At 43.2% G+C, this 18,735-nt stretch overlaps 1 protein-coding gene across 1 annotated transcript in view; it reads right to left on the minus strand.

Annotated features, from left to right (window-relative positions):
* LOC113573978 (RNA polymerase II elongation factor ELL) overlaps positions 1 to 18,735 on the minus strand; it is a 31,305-nt gene that overhangs the window by 9,416 nt on the left and 3,154 nt on the right. The window contains exons 2-5 of the mRNA XM_027004586.2: positions 17,556 to 17,603; positions 4,912 to 5,039; positions 3,860 to 4,023; positions 272 to 513 (exon numbers count right to left, since the gene is read on the minus strand). Coding sequence (XP_026860387.1) covers positions 272 to 513; positions 3,860 to 4,023; positions 4,912 to 5,039; positions 17,556 to 17,603 — 582 coding nt within the window. The remainder of the gene's footprint in view (positions 1 to 271; positions 514 to 3,859; positions 4,024 to 4,911; positions 5,040 to 17,555; positions 17,604 to 18,735) is intronic.

Here is an 18,735-nt window from a genome sequence, read left to right on the forward strand (position 1 = left end):
CCAAATCTTTAGACATAGGAGCTTGCAAAACAAAACAAAACAAAAGGAAAAAAAGGCATCTAAAATACTGTGTTAATGAAATGCTCAGTATAAGCCTTGCTTCCTATGGTTGCATACCACAAATTGAGCCCAGCAAATATAGCTACAACACAGAGGTTGTGGGTACCAGCTTGTTGTGTCCATGCACTATTTAATGCCTTTTACAAGGGTGTTCTACACAGCGTGTGGAACAGTATGGCCGTGAGTGAGTGAGGGAGTGTGTGTGTTTTACCTCTTCCAACACTGTGCTCAGATCAGCTTTGTCCTTGGGACTTGCTTTCTCCCTCTCCAGCCACAGCAGTAGCTCTGGCTTCCTGTAGTGCTTTAGGGCCAGAAGGTGAATGACGCGATCTTTCAGGGGCCTGTGGGCCACAGCACTGGCAGCTCCAGTCCTCTTGTTGCTTGGTGAATGTCTATTCATCCCATCAAAGGTGCCTGGCATCCCCTGCTTCCTCTTAATCTTAACACACTTACCTAAGAGCAAAAGGAAACACTGCACATAGAAAACACTTAACTATTCTCCTCTAATCTCTCCATCATTCGAACAGCAAGCCCCAAATGATCAAGTTCTCCTTTGAAAAAAAAAAAAAAAAAAAAAAAAAATTAATGCCCATGGCAAAGGCAGTTCCAAAGTTTTCAAGGAAACTGCCTTTTTCAGAAAGTAGAGAGTTAAATGTGACAGAAAGGAGTGAGGGATTATTGCCTAACCCAACTATCTCTTCAAGCCTGAAAATAAACCGGGTGCACCTCAAATAGCTCGGCGCCTCTGGGACTGCTCAAGTCCCTCAGTGCTCGTTATGCAAAACAAAGGGAAGAAAAGAGTTTGCAAGGTGAAATTAGAGAGAGAGAGAGAGAGAGAGAGAGAGAGAGAGAGAGAGAGAGAGAGAGAGAGAGAGGAGGGGAGGGGCTGGATGAACACAGGAAAGAGTGAGAGAGGGGGGCGGATGTTGGCACAAGAGCCATGACACACGTCTGTCACACATAATACAGCAAACGGTGCACACCGGACCAATGCAGGAAATGTGGCCTTTGTGTAAACATGGCCCGGCGAAACTCATGTGACCTGCACTCCGGATGTGCTCTCCTGAGACACCGTGCCAGGGAGTGTGAAAGAGCTTTAACTGTAAATGGAGCTCTCTCCTGTGCAAACAAGCCAGCTATGGAAACTGAAGTAGCTAAAACAGAGCTCCAACTCCCCCACTCCCCTAAACACCAGTGTGCCAATTTGCCTAGAACCTATCCAGCAGACCACGGCAGCACTGTCAGATATCAAGCAAGCCTAATCTCATTAGGAATCTTAAAGCTACACTTTGAAGGTTGCTGTAAAATGAGGAGGAAGACAATCCATTCACAGGGTGGACAACCTCTGTCTTGGGCATGCACACTTGTTTACATGACATTACTTATAATTAAACCACAGAATGGGCTTTCTGTCACACTTTTAGGGAAATAAGCAGTATGCACTTTTGGAAGTGCAACTGCACTGGGCTTTAAATAAATATGAAACTTGTGAAACTCAGTAACCTTAATCAACCTAATGTAGTAATGTGGTCATTTTGTCTTCATGATCCCAACACATTAATTACCAGTATTCAACAATAATACATATATTTAAATGCAAACTGCAAGCATGCCTTCCTATTTTTTCAAGTTTATTCAAAGTATTTTTCAAAAGACATCATCTCATTAAGTAGAAGCTATGAACCAGCTTTAAAAACACCATCACTCCCACAAACCTCATTATGATGCTACAGGTGTTGAGTGGAATGGAATAAACACTGCAGAACATGCTAGAACCGCACCTCTACTGCCCCAGGACCAGCCGCAGGTTTGCTAAGGAAGAGCTTGGCAAAAAGTCATTACACCTTTAAAGGAACAATCGGAGAAATCCTACCGGTGCTAAGGAGTGGCCTTCCACAGCTAGTGTGTCCTGAACTAGAACTTTACACCATAACACCACTGACTGGCTGAGAACAACAATGTTACCATTGTGGTAGTGATACTTTTATATTTTCATTTGTATATTATTTTTACTCATGTATTACACTCTGTGTTCATAATTGATCTGTGATGAGTATTATAAAAAGATCATGCTCTGTGTGAGTTTGCGAGGGGGCGGGGGGGCTTTATTCCAGCCATTGCAAGGGAGTACACTCAGGTAGGGTCTGCCTGACCTTCACCGCACAGGGCCAGATATAACAAGGATTAATAGCCCTAGAAGAAGCAGCAAAACACCTGTTTGTAACTTGGCAGAAATGTAAATGGAGTATTGTATGGCTCTATTAGTGACCAAGTGGTTAAGTCTTTGATTCAAGTCACCAATGAATGTCTTGACATCCATGTTAAGGTACTTAAAAGGTGATGCCTTCTTTTTATGCTTATGCAGAACAAAACACATGCTTGTTGGTCGTGAGCGCTAAATCTTCTCCATTTCTTATTCTAGGCTAAAGAACACCAATATCAACACCACCATTTATTCAAGATGTGGGTAAAGGAGGAGGAGCGAACTGATTTCCTTACAATTCCTAAACTGGTCACTCTGAGCAAAAAACTAATAGACAAGCCAACAGCCATACCTCAGTGCTTCAGATACTCCAGCTGCCAATGCAGTTTAACCCTTTCATGGAGGAGCAACATTTTCTGTCCATGCCTTTGCCACTAGGTTTTATCACCACTCAATGAAATGTGTTGCCGACAACCCATATTACATAGCCTGTCCTCTCAACACAGAACTCTTATTCATCAGCATGTTGTTATCCCTTTTGACTAGCACAGTGCAAGCTGGTGATATTCACAGTGTTTAGTATACCCCTGGTCTTGTGTTCCCTAGGCATTGACAGCTGGGCACAAACAGCATCAACAGGAAATGGACTGTGAATATTTGATGCAAATCTCAGTGTGCAGGGAGAGTGCACTGACCTTAAAGGCAACCCAGGCCTCTATAATCAAGTCTGCTGTGCAATACCTGCAATTCATTTTAAAATATCCCTGTTCAAAAGATCTATGATCACAAAAAACACATTTAGAAACTCCTTGAAGCATGGCATTACTACCCCACAAAAATGCAGCAGACCACCACAAAAAGATCCTCCACTTAACTGTCAAGTTTGCAACCCTTTTATTTCTGCATGAGCAAGACATTAGTGTGAAAAACTACCATGGGGCTCTACAAAGTACTGGAACTTGCATGGTCAGCTAATTTGGGCCTTGCTTTGATTACAAGATCAGCTATATCCATTCATCGAGGAGAAAGGAATACAGCCTTTATTGAACACTGTGTGTGTGACCGTCGATTATGACGTTACAATAAGAAGTAAAACTAATATCTTGCCGCCCCCCCCCCCCCGCCAGCATGCGTAAAGCTGTTCCAAACACACAAGGCTGGTGACAAAATCTTTTCCTTTTCAACCTCCTCAGGGGGAATCGTGGACTTCAGAGAGAACTGCCATGTATAATTCAGTGTTTCTACAGACGAAAACCTAATTGATTCCCAGCCATGGCAATTAAAATCCTGGGCTCAGCTTCATCGGCACAGCATGAAACTTGTTAGTGCACACTTCCTAAAATTTCAGTCATGTTTCTGGAGCAAGCTTCTGGCTCCAGTCTGGGTGGAGGGCAGGAGAGGGAGAAGAGAAGATCCCACAACTGCCTCACTCTAGCGAGGGATTCTTAATCAGTCACTAACCAATCTACAATCTCTTGTTGGCTTGAAGAAGCTGAAGAGATTTCAGCAGTGTTTGTTTGTTTGTGTGTGTGTGTGTGCGTGCGTGCGTGCGTGCACACATGTACATGCATGTTGGGGGCGGCAATTTGTGCATACTTGGATGTGTGGCCCCGGGTTTGATCTCAATAGCTGAACGGCTCCAGATGTCTTTTTCCACCTGGGACATGCGCTCACGGGTCATCTGATAGGAGTCATCTGTGGCACATACCGTGATCTTGTCCTGAATGCTGCCCTGGCTCTCCAGGTGATCCCTGCCATCCCTGAGGAGAAAGGAACAGTAAAAAGATTTTACTAAAGGATTTCTACAGTAATTATACTAAAGGCTTCTAATTATTCTAGCCATTATATATAGTGTATATTGCTAAAGTTTTTCTATGAAATCTAGACGGTGACGAGCAAGACAATCTGTATGAATTTTCCAATTTTCAAAACATAACATTCATCTTGATAAATCAGTCAAATCATGGCATAATGAGAACTGGATCTGAATCCCAAATGTCTGTTAGAGTAGTGGACTCCTGCCCCTGCATCTAACTGCTCATGTTTTCCCCTTTTTTCCCCCCCAAGTGCACTGGGGGCACAGTTGGGCCTATTGTGCACAGTTTAACCAGAAAGTGACTAATTTACGACTAATGCCCACAACCGGTTTGCTGGAAATCGCGTTGTATCCTCCTTTTCCCGCAAACCTATGCGCAGCTATTCTTTCTGTAAAACAAGTCAAGTACTGTAGAGTTCACAAGCCTCCTTTGAGCTTCAGAACCAACAGATGTGTGTTGCTTGGGCTGGAGGGAGGGGAAAGTAAAAAAACACAAAACAAAACAAAACACCCCAGAATATTATGACCACAAACTCCAATGTTCAACAAAATGTTAACAGACTCAAGCTTCCACACTATGATGTCATTTTAAATGGAGTAGCTTGGTTAACCCATCATGAATCCACACTAAAATTATGATAAAAAATTAATAATCCTTGAAAATGGCATGTTGGGTTTTTAATAGCGTGAGTCACTGTAATTAGATCAGGTGGACTCCATCCACACAGCTGTTCATATGTAATAGCAGTTACATACTCACTTAACCTCTGAGAAAAATCACAAATGGACTCAAAAGTGATTTTGATTGAAGTTGGCGATCAGCACTTCTTACCCCGAGACATACTGGTGAATGCAGTCAAAGCTTGCTTGAGGTTTGTCTTTACTGTCACTGGACAGGTAGAAGGAAAAAACGCGAAAAGCATCACCTGAGTCAACTGTGGCAGCAGGAATCTTGATGTACTGCAAGGAAAGACAGGTTTCACAACATTATGTCAGAACAACACCCTGTCTGGCAGTAGAACCTCGAAAGCTAAAACACTGCCCCCTCCCCACCCCACCCCAATATCTCATATATTGTCTCATAAGTTTGAAGCTGAAAGCAAAGGTACTTTGCTGCACATCAAATTTTAAATACTACAGGCTTGTCCATCATAAAAACCCCAAGCCTGTAATCCACACTTCCTCAGTCTGACATGACAAATGTTTTCTTGGATTTAACATGAGCTTTTATGAAGAGAGCATGCCTCAGCAGCTGAGAGCCACACCTCCTTACGACACGGTGGGTGGGTCTCACCTCGAGAGCACACTGGTCATTCTCCTCATCTACTAATCACGCTCATTATTCTAACTTAAATGAGAGGAACGTGCTGTTCCAGAAACCGCTTTACTAGAGGGCATTCTGCACTTGCTATTTCTGCCTTATAATGACCTTTTAAAGAAAGTGCATAATATACAGCAAGATAATTGTGTACAAGTAAGACTGTGCAGCTGCATGGTAGTTGAGTTATTTGGGGATGGGTTATTTGAGAGTTCAAGCAAGAATAAATCTGCACATTACATCACTATAACGCATAGTCAACAAGTGATCCAGAAGGAGACCAAGGTCTCCAAAAACGTGCGCAAACAAAAAGAAACCATGCACAGGCATATCCCTCTCCCACTCCCATTCACACACACTCGTGCACCAACAAGAGAGAAAAAAAAATCAAAGTTGTAGAGCGATTCATAGAATCAACATTTGTTAAAGCCAGGATGTACTGGCTATATGGGAGGGCAGTCTAGGGTAGCTCAGAAGCTGCTGCAGTTCCTGGGGTTGGGCTCATTTCAGCTCATTCAGTAGATCATTTCATTATTGCACAGAAGCGTGATCCTTATTTTGGATGAACTCCCACTGAATTTAAGCTCTCAAGCATAGGCTGTAATTTGCAGAGGTGCATGTATTCAAAGTCAAAAAGTAAAACTCCTGCCACACACTCACACACACATATACTACATACACTACAATTGCTTTCAACTTTATATATATATATATATATATATATATATATATATATAATTTATTAAAATCACCCAGCTGGAACAAAACCTTCGAGGGGACTTGGACTTTGAGTGGGAACTACCTGCACACATGAACCCTAACGAATGGCAGGCTTCTCCTCTTACCAGTTGCTCTAGCATGCCTTTAATTAACTTTACCATCATCTGGTTTGCCATTTAAAAAAGATTTTCAGAACAGGGAAGAAAAACTCCTCTGGTTAACAGGGAAATGCTAACTGTCAGTCTCAGCACAAAAACAAGAACAGCTTTGTTACTGCATTTACTTCCACAAAAGATTAAAAAGCTTAAGGTAATTAGTGAGAAATAATTCTAGGGAATATTTGGAATAGAAAGTATAAAAACAGTCTACACATAATCTTTTGCCCATGACCACTTGAACCAATTGGGCATCATACTTTTAGCCAACCTGACTGTCAGCCAGTCACTTATGGCTGGTTTATATTGGAAGAGTTAACATATCACCAGGGATTCGCAGAAACAATGTAGTCCTTTGTTTCTCACGTTCGCAAGCTCTTAAAGGAACAGTAGGAGCGCAGTCAGTATGGAGGGCTGTCTGACTTGTATGAGCTTGACTGGGTCTTTGAGGGAATTGCCCCAGGCAGCAGGAGGGCCTCAGCCCAGGGTGGTATTGTTGTAGACCTCACTGTCTCCTGTCTCCACACAGAGGTAACCCAGCAGTAACTGCATCTGTAGTGTGACTGAGGAGGCAGAATGACGATACACTGCTGTGAATCAAAAATGTGGGTGCTTTGTACTGGGTATGGGTGGCTCTTTTTAAGCGGATTTAGAATCATTTGTTCTATTTCTCCTTGAGAGTTCAGAAGTGAGACTAGACAACCGCCTCAGGATCAGTGTGAAATATCACCTTCTAACAGAAAATAATCACAAACCCATCACGAATAGCCTGCACCGCATTCTCACCAGAGCTGCAGAAAAATAAAATTCTCGATGAAAAACCTACTTCCACAATCAAAGAGCAATTATATTTTTAAAGGGAAGTCCTAGAAACCTACTTTCACTAATGTGAAAACTGAGTCAGTTCAACTCATTAGGCAACAGGTATTGCAGCATCCTTAAAAACATTGGTCCCTTTAAACAGCTTCAAATGGCAATTCAGTAGGGAAACTGATAGACGCTTCAGTCGAAGAGGTGGCCTAGATTTGGAAAGAAACATGGTACAAGGCACACATGAAGCCTTAGGAGCTTCAGAAGGCTTTGCTTTTTTGTTGAAGGTGACGAACACAACCAAAAAGATTGATTAGTGTGCCCCATGATTAAGTAATATTCTGGTGTTTGGATTTCTGTTAGAAGCCAAGCGATACTGCAATTATGTACATAATTCTCATGTTGAAATGCCACTCTCTGTCAGTCTCTGTGCCATTGGGCATTTGCTCAAATCTGACAGTATATTTTAGCAAAAACTTGTTTTAAGGAACACATTTATGGTGCATGATTGCCCATATTGACTGATTTTCAGACAGACAAACTAGATAAGCTTCAGTGCTAGGTTTATATGATTTTGTTGAAAATATTAAAAAAGGTCATCATTAAAAGAACAAAGGTTGCTCCATGAGTGAACTATGGATTTGCCTGTTCTGATTGGTTGTGCACCCTATGATGGATCTTCTGCTGGTATTTAGAGAAAATCTCAACCAACTGGTTCTGAATTTAGGCCAGGCCTTTAACCTTTCATGGCAAACCTAACCTTTCACAGCAAATGTGATGACTTGAAATTTTCACCATTTACTGCATAAAACATTAGTACTAAACAAATGAGAATGTCTTTAATTTAGCATCCCCTTTCACAATTGCTTAGTACGTGTTCTTCATTAAATACATTTTCATTATATGAAAATTTAAATCAGAACATTTCAAAAATGTTAAAAGATCAAACATTTTTTCCACAGACATGATGAAGCACGCATACACATGATAAAAATCTTGAATTGCTGATTTAGGACCTGTGCCGAATATTTCACACTTGTATTTAAATAAAAATTACAGTTCCCACGTATCATTTTTAGCTATGTCCATCCATGACTAGCGAAACAGCAAAACCTGAATGACATTTTGTATTAAACACTCAACTCTTTGAGCTCCTCACCACTGTTTGTGGATATGGTTTGTATCTGAGCACCCACAAAGTTTTCTAATGAGCCATGTAGCAATCCAAGTCAAAAAATTGGCAACCCTTCCTGAAAAGCTCCATATAAGCTTGAAGCTGTATTATGAGCACTAAGAAGCAGGGCAGTCAGTGGGGCTTGACACAGCCTCTTCAGCCATCTATAGAGCAGGACTGATGTCAAGGATTAGCTTCCAGGCTCAGTGGTAACTAGAGAGAGAGGGTTGAGGGAGGGAGAGATGCCAAGGGCAGATGTGGAGAGTGGGACTCAGGCTGTCACAAATGCCTAGTCATGCAGCAAAGCCATAAGCAGCCGTGTGGAGTCAATAACAGCACTTCCAAAAACCCACCCCTGCGCTCTCTCTCTCTCTCTCTCTCTCTCTCTCTCTCTCTCTCTCTCTCTCTCTCTCTCTCTCTCTCTATCTCTCTCTCTCTATCTCTCTCTCTCTCTCTCTCTCTCTCTCTCACACCACTCTCTCTCTCTCTCTCTCTCTCTCTCTCTCTCTCTCTCTCTCTCCTCCTCTCTCTCTCACCCCAGCTTACCCCCCCCCCCCCCCCCAAAACACACACGCAGAGACACACACACACACACACACACACTGCCAATGCAACAGCATAGTACATTCCAACACTCAAACAGATGTCTTTTTTTTTTTCTTGCTTATTTTCTGTTCATGTCTTAAAATTAAATTAAAAACAGTTAGTATGGCAAGCAGCCATGTGGTCTGAGTATTTTAAGGGTTCATTACTGAATAGTCAAAAGCTAGAACTGCCTTCAGTCAAATTATAAGCAACAAGTCAGTCAAATGGGAAGGGTCTGAGAATAAGGTCACAGTCACACAACAATGTAACAGACTTAAACTCTACCCCAAACTCCACCTCATTGGAGGACCCAATCTGTTATTTATGCCCATAACCCTTCCTCCACCCCAAACCTCCTCCACCATCACACCCTCATTTATGCAGTTTTTCTGGAGCCAACACTCCTACCCCCTACATCCCTAGTTTAATGATGTGTTTGTAACCAAAACCCCCCTCTCCACCCCAAACCACTACCATGCACACTTCACATTCTAATTCTAATCAATGTCACTCAGGTCACTCCACTACGGGAGTCTCTCCTCCAAAGCTTCCCCTGCCATCTTCACAAACATATGCCATTTAACACATTGGTTCCCAGCTTCTATCTCATGGGGCTTAGAACACTCAGGCTTTTCTGATTCCCAATGGAAATCAAAGATTTAGAGACCATAAAGCATGATGGCTTCTCCATGCCCAGACTGATGCCAAAAAAGAGGGCATTACACTGGGAAAAGGGAGGCTTGGAGGTGTCTCACATTTCAGCTAAGCTTGTCTCTATCTAAACCCTGCAGATCACAAAATCTGAAACGGTCAATTCAGAGCCTGGGAAAATGCAGAGATGATTGTGAAAGTCAGGCCAGGTGTACAGATGTAGAGACAGGAAACAGAAGCTTTAAGGTTCAGTTTATAGAATACGACTATGTTTTCCAAATCAACACAAAGATTAATGCAAACTGGCATAACAGCTATTATTTTGAACATGTATGGCTGGTTTCCCGGATATGCATTAGCCTAGTCTTGGATTAAACTACATTGCCAATAGCAAAACAAAATTTTTTTTTTTATTATTGCAACACTTAAATTCATGCATAATAAACAGGCCCAGACTGACATTCATAGTGACCTGGCACATTTGACAGACAGTTGACAGAAAGCATCTCCACACCAGTTGAAGATATTGCTTACTCATGGTAGCGCTGAGGGGCTAGGAGTGTTTCATTGACCTGTATACTGTACATCTCTGTATGCAAAGCTCAGCTCATCAGTGGCTATGACTGTGGTGAACCCTTCAGCTAAAAAAAAACAATATGCAAACACTCAGCATGAGGATGGATTATCTGCAGTGGATGGATTAGCTACATTGTCTACAATGACAAAGATGGCTTTAACTTTTCCACCATAAAGTAGAAATGCTCAGATGTGCAGTGAGTGAGAAGTTTGGCCCCAGTAACAACAAGGACATACACACAAACATACATGAACACTTCGGCTGCCCCTTGGCTTCCTAGGACGTTAGCAGCCCATGTCATTGCAGCCAAGTGGTGTCAGATTGACAGGCCTCAACATATCATCGGACGGAGCAGCAGTGCTGTGAGGGAGTCGAGTACAAGACAAAGCCTCCCTCTGTGGTCCCAGACCAGACTACATCTGCCGCACTCAGCCCTGGATGTTTGGAGATGTCAAATACTTTTGGCCTGTTGTAAGGCGTGAACTGGAGTGGAACTGAACAGCTTTGGCGGAGGTGGGGGGGGTGGTATGCACCATTAGAAAAGGGGACAAAGGACACGTTCGGCAGCCTATGCAAGAAAATGCATCCTTCGGACTTCAACGCGTGCTGAAAAACTGCTTACACAAACGCAAAACATTTGGAACGTCAGGTTTGGGGCGATTATGCACAACAGATGACACTTTCACCCTGCTTTTTGGAAGATTCTGAGAACATTTACTCCTGCTTTAAAAGTGCACATCTGTTTGGAACAGAAAGGAGAAGCTGGCATGTTTTTTCAGGTGTTTTTGTGAGTCGGCACGTGTGAGGGTTCAGAGGCCAGAGACCCAGCCATCAGCACTGGCCCCGTTATTTCGAACCAGGGCACTGAAACTAACACACATCTGCCAGTTTTATCCCGGTATGTCTGGCCCCACAATTCTATCCTTCTCATCCCATCATCAAGACATCTCATGCACACAGATATTCACTTGCAATGCCCAAATTGCAGTGACCAAAAGTACACAGGGGAAAGGCAACCTTTTGATCCAGGCCCGTTCAATTCCAGGTTGGTCTCCATTTCCTTGGGCCTGGTTAGTCCCCGAAACGTCCACGCTCTATTCCCTGCTCCCTGGCACGGGTCAGTTAGCTCCAAGGCTTGTGTTTACACAGGCTGCGTCCACTCCGGCTGTTGGGTGCTATTGTTCTGTCCGCACATCGTCACGGCTCCTGAGGAGCCGGAGTCTGCCTTTTGTTGGAGCGGCTGCAAGCAATGGCACAGAGACATGCCTGGATTATTCATGACCTGCAGGGGCGTGTGCCCTGTTCAAGGGGGGTAGGCTGGGGGAGGGGTCAGGGCATCCTTACCCAGGACTAACAGAGGCAGCAGCCAACACCCCCCCCCCCCCCCCCCCCCCAAAAAAAACAAACCTGACAGTAAACCACTCATCCAAGGGAGGACAGGGAGGTGGCATTGTAAATGTGTGTGTGTGTGTGTGTGTGTGTGTGTGTGTGTGTGTGTGTGTGTGTGTGTGTGTGTGTGTGTGTGTGTGTGTGTGAGAGAGAGAAAAAGAGATGGGGGGCAGGGAGACTAGAACACAGTGTTGGAGATTCTGCTACCACTGTCTTTGTGTATTAAAAAATGCTTTATCCAAAAATGCTAATTGTTATTAATAAACCAAAATCAATAGTTTTTATGGCATAGTTATTATACTTGATGAAGGCTAATGGTAGCAGGTTAGTATTATTAGTAATACTGGCACTTTTAAGTCCATTATTTTAAAATATTTCACCCCCATAAACAAGCTGTTGGATGTATGGTAAAGTTCAACCAACCCTTTAACTCAACAATCCTGTCATAAGTGCATTTGACAGCAGCTCAAACACTAAAGTATGGAAGTGCTAACAAGTGGCATTTGGAGTGAAGGGGCAGTTAATACACATCCAAGCAGACAACACATGCCAACATTGGCACAGAGTGTTCAGGGACAGATCCTGCAACCCCCATCAACGTTACATTGTTTAGCATATGATCAATGAGCCTGCTGCCAGATCACGGCTAGTAAACACAGCAGAGTGCGAGCTCCTCTCTTCTCCTGCCATTAAATCACTTCAACATCTGAGCTCCCCCTGAGCCCTGGTTACATTTAAATGCAATGGTATGGGGGAGGTGGAGGTGACTGTCTGTTGAGGCGAGGGGGGTTGGGTTGGGTTCGGGGGTGGTGGTATGAAGGTGAGGATGTGGTGGTGTGTTTGGGGATGGGGAATGTGGTGGTTGCCTGCCTCATGCACAGAGTTCCTGCCTGAGATGCCAAGCTAAAGCTAAATCTGCCCCCGGCTCCTCCCCAGCACCTGAGGGCTAATCTGTTAAGCTCAGTAAGCTCTGGATGACCCAACTCGATGGATATATATGTGTGTGTGTGTGTGTGTGTGTGTGTGTGGTGTTCCATCTATGTCATGGGGGTAGAGAGAGCACCATGCACACAGCTTTCATATTCCTCCCATTCGGAGCACACCCAGAAGCCAGCCATCCGCTCTCCCATTAGTTACTATAGAGACGGTAATGAGGAAATTAAACAGTAGCAGGTCTAAGCATTACAGACTCACACATTTACTATACCACATCCTTTCTCTGGATTTTCATTATTCATGATCAGTGGAATTTTAAAAACTAGTAGTTATATAAATGTACACTTCCAAGGAATTCCAAGGATTTTTAGTTTTGCTTTGTCAGTGCTGTACTATATTAAAAAAAAAAAAAAAAAAATCACAAAGAAATGAGATTTAGTGTGACCTCCAAAGTGGTGAGCTCGAAAACATGCTATCATAGAAAAAAAAAAATCTCCCCAGCCCACCCCCTTGGAAACCACCCCATGATCCCAACCTTTTTTATTTTCTGAGTTTCAAGAAATACTGAAAATCTGAGCATCTCTAATGCAACAACTAGCTAGTCATATGAATAAAGTGCATACAGATGCCAAATGGAAATTTTCTTTAACAACATATCTGTCGAGAAGCCCTATATGATGTGTCACAGGACTTGAATTCTCCCTGGACAGATCATCAAACAGAGCTGATCGAAAAGTGTCTGCCTTGGGGAGCACTGTTTCCATGGCAAGGTATATTTACTGGAGCACGGCACATTTCCTGGCCACCTCCGGTTCTGAAACCCAGATGAAAAAACACCTATAAACCTCTGGTTATGACAGCTATCAAACAATGAAGTACAGGAATAACCCCATAAAAGGAGAATTTTACCAACAGCCGATTTACCAACACAACTTGCTCACCTTACAGCTAATCCACAATTTGCTGACTGATAGCGTTTCATAGGAGATTGAAAAACCTCCATGTCCATGAGGTAGAACAGTGCACTCGGCAGGGACCAAACCATCATGCCCCTAAGGTGGCAAGAAATCAGTGCCTTTATGCCTAAAGTCACGTCTTAAAGGTTATCAACTCATGGGTCATGCAGGGACTTGTCTGCACTTTGGAATGACAAACAATTAATCAAGTGGAAACAATAGCAGGATGTTGGCAATATCATAGAATGAAAAAACAATACAACAAATATACCAGGACATTTGTAGCGACTCGGTAATACTTGTACAACCATAAATAAAGCTGTTCATACACACAAAAGCCTTGCTCGGAGATTAAGCGAAACATCAAAGCATTTGCCTTTTTCTCGCCTTCTTGTCAACTGTTAGATCCAACTGTCCCTTTAAAAAAAATCCACTCGCTTCAAAAATGAGTGGAGAAAAGGAGGAGATCCTGCCTGTAAGGAGCCCAGACTGTTAAAGACCAAACAGCAGAAAGCAGTGTCAGTCAAAACACTGGGCCCCCAGACAGGCGAGGTACCATGGGCCCCAGAGGCATATCACATCTGGATGAATAGGACGACGTGTGTCCATTCACTCACACGTGGGACTGCACCCCCTCTTCTACTGCCCCGCTTCAGGGGACCCACTATACATTCCTCTCATTGTCATTCTAATTAGCTTTCAGGAAAAATAAAAAGAGTCTCTCTCCATCTCTCTCTCTCACACTCAATTGCACAAGGTGTCTCACAAGAGAGTGCATCAGACACACAAACACACTCACACTCTAAAACTTGCACAACCATGCACACAGTTGCACAAGATGTCTCACACAAGAGTGCATCATAGACACACACACACTGCTCTGGCTGGGGTTAGGCTTCTGCATGCGAGATGGAAGCCCTTGTGACTCCTAGGGTGAACTAAGACAATGACAACAAGACACAGAAGGGGTGGGGGTATTGAACCTTCACACGCACTCACCATGAGAACTTTTCAGCAAGGAATTCTTGCTACCCCACCTCCCACCAGCAGCAAGTGCCCAACACACACATGTACAAAACTGCAGTGTGGAAAGTCGCACAACAAATAAAAAACAAACCAACAAACAAAAAAAAACCCCCACAAACGACTTACTACTCATAAAACTACTCTATGGACTCTGCTAATCTGCTCAGACTGTTGCCAGTGCACACGTGGTGCATTGTTAACCAGCAGGGACCTGGCGCAAACTCTCCTACTACGTGCCCTACTGCAGGAGAAGCACAACTCATTGTGCTTTTCCTCATCCTCGATCGAGTTTAAGCTCAGAAAATGGGAGGCCAGTCAGGAATCCTTTCCTAGCAGTGCAGTAAGTGGAAAGCAGGCAGTGCTGGCTAATGGTAGAAGGCCAACAACTGCAAACAACTGCTTTTGTACTTATCAAAACTTTGTTCAATTCCAGACATCTGAATTAACTACAGTGCAAAAATAGCAAGACCGGTCATCTTGATTTTTAAGCAAACACAAAGCCTGTTTGATTAGATAAAGCATGATAAGTGATAGAGTGTGAGAGTGATAAAGTTCAATGCTGCTTTGTGCAATGCCCAGGGTTCTTGTTCCATGATGAAATGCTAGTGTATAGTATTTATATCTTCTCTAAAACTATGTTTAGGCCAGTAATTAATAGAGGATACAGAGCAAAACAAATTGAAAAAAAAAAAAAAAAAAGTTCCCTTATAATTATCTGCACATTAGGCAAAGCGAGTCAAAGTTCCATTTATTTTTCAAGGGAAACAGAAGACTTTATCAAATGCTTACACAGAGTAAAGCAGCACTACCTGTAAAAGAGACTGCTTTACTGGGACCAAATAAATGTGCACCAGTTTGTGAAATTCCAGTCTTGAAGCACCAAAACGTATCCTGAACACATTCCCTACGCCTGCCTTGGGAGAATTTTAGAGTCATTTGAATTCCATAAACTTTACACGGCATGTAACTGCTCTCAGTGAAATGAAAGGAATTTTATATATCGCCCCCACCTCTTTTCCTCTGCAGTTCCTAGAATGTTGTCCAGTTTCTAAATGATATTTTGACAATTTGCACATTAGTGCATTATATCTATTCCTTTACGAGAAGCCGAAATAGAACTATTGAATCATGGGCCTGCATGTGTCTACTCTTGGTGACTGTAGCCTGTAGTGTTTTTCATTGCACACTGTCCAGGCATTCTCAAGGAGTCAGTATGAAAGCTGAAAAACGGTGGTTGATGTGCAGTAGGCAGATGAAGGGACTTTCATGCCAACACCCTGCCTGCCGGGTCAGGGGGCATGGAGTCAAGCCAGGGCGATGTTTACGGCAAGTAAGGACAACCTGGAGCCAACCTAAAGGAATACTTAAACCAAAAAATGTTGCTAATTTGAAAATGTTAAGTGCTAGGGGAGCAGTTAACATAATGCAAATGAGAGCCACTATCTGGTACCTTTTAGTCGTCATTTACAATTAGCAACATTAGCACTTTTTCGACCAGCTTTTTGATCAAAGCTAAAACCTGACTTACAATGAGAAATTATGATAGGATATTTAGTTCCAGGCAGCTGTCTGATTACCTCTTGCCTATTCAGCCAAAATCTGACAGTCACAGCAGCACCTCCTATACTGTGTCCTTTGTGATGCATGTTTCAATTTCCAGGTAACATGGAAATACATCCATGAGAGACAGCAGCGCCTCTAGAACTAACAGGCTAATATATTTGTTGCTGCAGATCGCTTTGTCAGAGATTATTGTACCTTTTTATTATTGTACCTTTGTATAAAATGCTGGGGACTCTAGTGTAACTACTGCCCCACAAGTAGCCTAATTCTCCACCACATCTCTCTCTCTCTCTCTGTCTGTCTGTCTGACTGTGTGTCTGACTGTCTCTGTGTGTGTGTGTGTGTGTGTGTGTGTGTCCCTCTCCCCAAGCTCAGATACCTCATTAATACCTAGCAGCCCATTGTCAGAAAAGGAGGAGTGTTCTATGCTCCAATTCCCCACAGCCAATCTGAATATGTAACTCTCCAAACATGGATATCTCTAAATTCTATTTTACAATTTTAATTGCATACACCTCAGCCATGTGAACATGACCACTTGTCTCACTGGCATAAAATAATTCGCTGAATGTTTCTATGCAAATGTGACTTAACACATTGGATTATTCTTTTTCTTAATTGGCTGTTTCTCTGTGTATTTTGTATGCAAGATCTGTGGGTTTAGGTAGGAGTTCCCTGCTCTGCCACCATTAGAGACAAGGCAAGCCATACCTCCCCCCCCCTTATTCTCGTTGTAGGCCTTTCATGTCTACACAGAAACGACAGGCACAGAGACATGGGGGTTCCCTGGGGTTCGAACACTCCCACCCTCCCCCTCCTCCAAGCCACCACCCCACGCTCCTAACAAAGCCCTCCCCAGTTGCCAGTCTGACCCAGTAACCGGGCAAGTAGCCCTGGGGGGTGTCGGGTACCCTCTGGCGGGCTCCCCTCGTGGCCCCATGCGTGAGCTGACCGCACAGTCCGTCGTTTGTGCACACAGCCAAGTCACTTTGCTCACAAACGTCTCCCAGCCAGCAAGGGATTAGACAGACTTCTTTTAAACAGGAGCAATTGTGTGCTTCAGTGTATGCAAGTAGAGTAGGCAGTGACAGCGAGGTGCTGTAGCTGAACGCACTGTGGCTGAACACGCTGTAGCTGAACGCTCTAATCCAGTTAGACACAGGCATGTTTCTTTATAGCCATTTTACTGGAATTCTTTCTCCCTAGTTTATGCAGGCTGACCACAGGCTGCATGACTTGTCTCAGTGGCTATATCTAGCCATATCAGTAGGCGCATGGAACCACAGTCTATATGAAACCAGCAATTCAGAGAGAGACTCTGCCCTAAATTATGGCAGTAACCCAATTCATATCAGCACTTGCAAATGTGCATGGGACTGAAATTCTATAAATGTTTTCAGTCTAGTTGAGCAGGCCCTAAGGGTGGGAGCACTCCCCCTCTTAGTGTTGAGGGGGTGCGGTTGGAAAGCTCATGAAATATTAAGATAGTGAAGAAACCTGCCATGTGGGTTTTTCCCCCCATTTTTGTGTGCTGTATAGCTCAACAATCAAGACTAATTAAATAATTCTATTTCTGAGACATTCAGAGGGAGTGAGTAAAAACACATTAATCTTACCCCCTGGTTCCCCTTGAAGCAAATTGCCGGCTGATTTGGTAAGGATCCCTAAGGAGAGAGAAGAGAGGTAAAAAGACACTGGTTAGCAATTAATATTGTTGGCTAAAGTGACACATGACAAAGGAGAACTTTATTGATCCTCAATCATCAAGGCTCATTTTCAAGGTTTGCGGGACAAGTTGAAATTTGCAGAAGACAAAAAAAAAAAAAAAAAAGTCTACTCTTAAAAAGGGCAAAGTCATCACAACAATACAGCCACTGACAAAAAACCCTCCCTAAACATCCAGTCACCCTTCATAATAACAGCTTTGGGTTTGTTTTTGGTTCATGAGCGCGACCATTTCCACGAGTGGGCTAGTTTTTATTTACATCAGCCACAAAGTGAAACCCAGGCCTACCTACTAGCCTGCCTTGGCAGTAATTACAGCTTCACATTACTGGTCTGGCCCCTTTGACAGAGACACAGGACTGCAGAAGCTCTAGTGCACCCAGAGCACAAGAATAAAAAGGTGACTGTCACTGGCCTCTCGACTATGTCATAGTTCTGCTTGTGTGAGCCTAGAGATCAAGGCTGGGTTTAGCTAATCTGTACTGGAATGTGTTCCCGTTAACACAGCCAGACTTAAGAGACCTTACATGAGTCCTTTAAGGGGGTGCGGGTGTAAGAGCAGATGGGCAGAAAGAGAATCATCCAATCAAACATCTACTATGCCTTCTAAATACGTGTTGTCACCGTACTACCTTTTTTATCTAATTAAATTGTCATCTTAGAAAAATGGACCAATAATGGGGCCCTCTTTTACTCTATTATGGTAGGGACTACATCAGCGTGTGATCAACTCTAGCCCGAATCCACCTTGCCACGTCCAGGAAGAATAATTAAAATGTGTACTGAAGAAATCAGTGTCTCGCTGCCATTCCCCTCTTCAGCATTTATATTACTCAAGGGAAAGGGAGAAAATATATTCACTCTGCTATCAGTTTAATTCAAAACTAAAAATACAAGGTCAGCGACGAGCTCCATTATCTTCAAGGTACAGCTGGAGCCATATGGTCAACAAGTCCGTTTATCTGTTTTGGGTGCTGAGGGGAGAGTCCGACATGTTTCATGCAGAGCTTCAGTACAGCACTGTTAAAAGTTAAATATTAGGCAGCGAACTTAGGTGCAGCATTTATCTTA

The sequence above is a fragment of the Electrophorus electricus genome, chromosome 4, assembly GCF_013358815.1.
Source record: "Electrophorus electricus isolate fEleEle1 chromosome 4, fEleEle1.pri, whole genome shotgun sequence".
Taxonomy (NCBI): Eukaryota; Metazoa; Chordata; class Actinopteri; order Gymnotiformes; family Gymnotidae; genus Electrophorus; species Electrophorus electricus.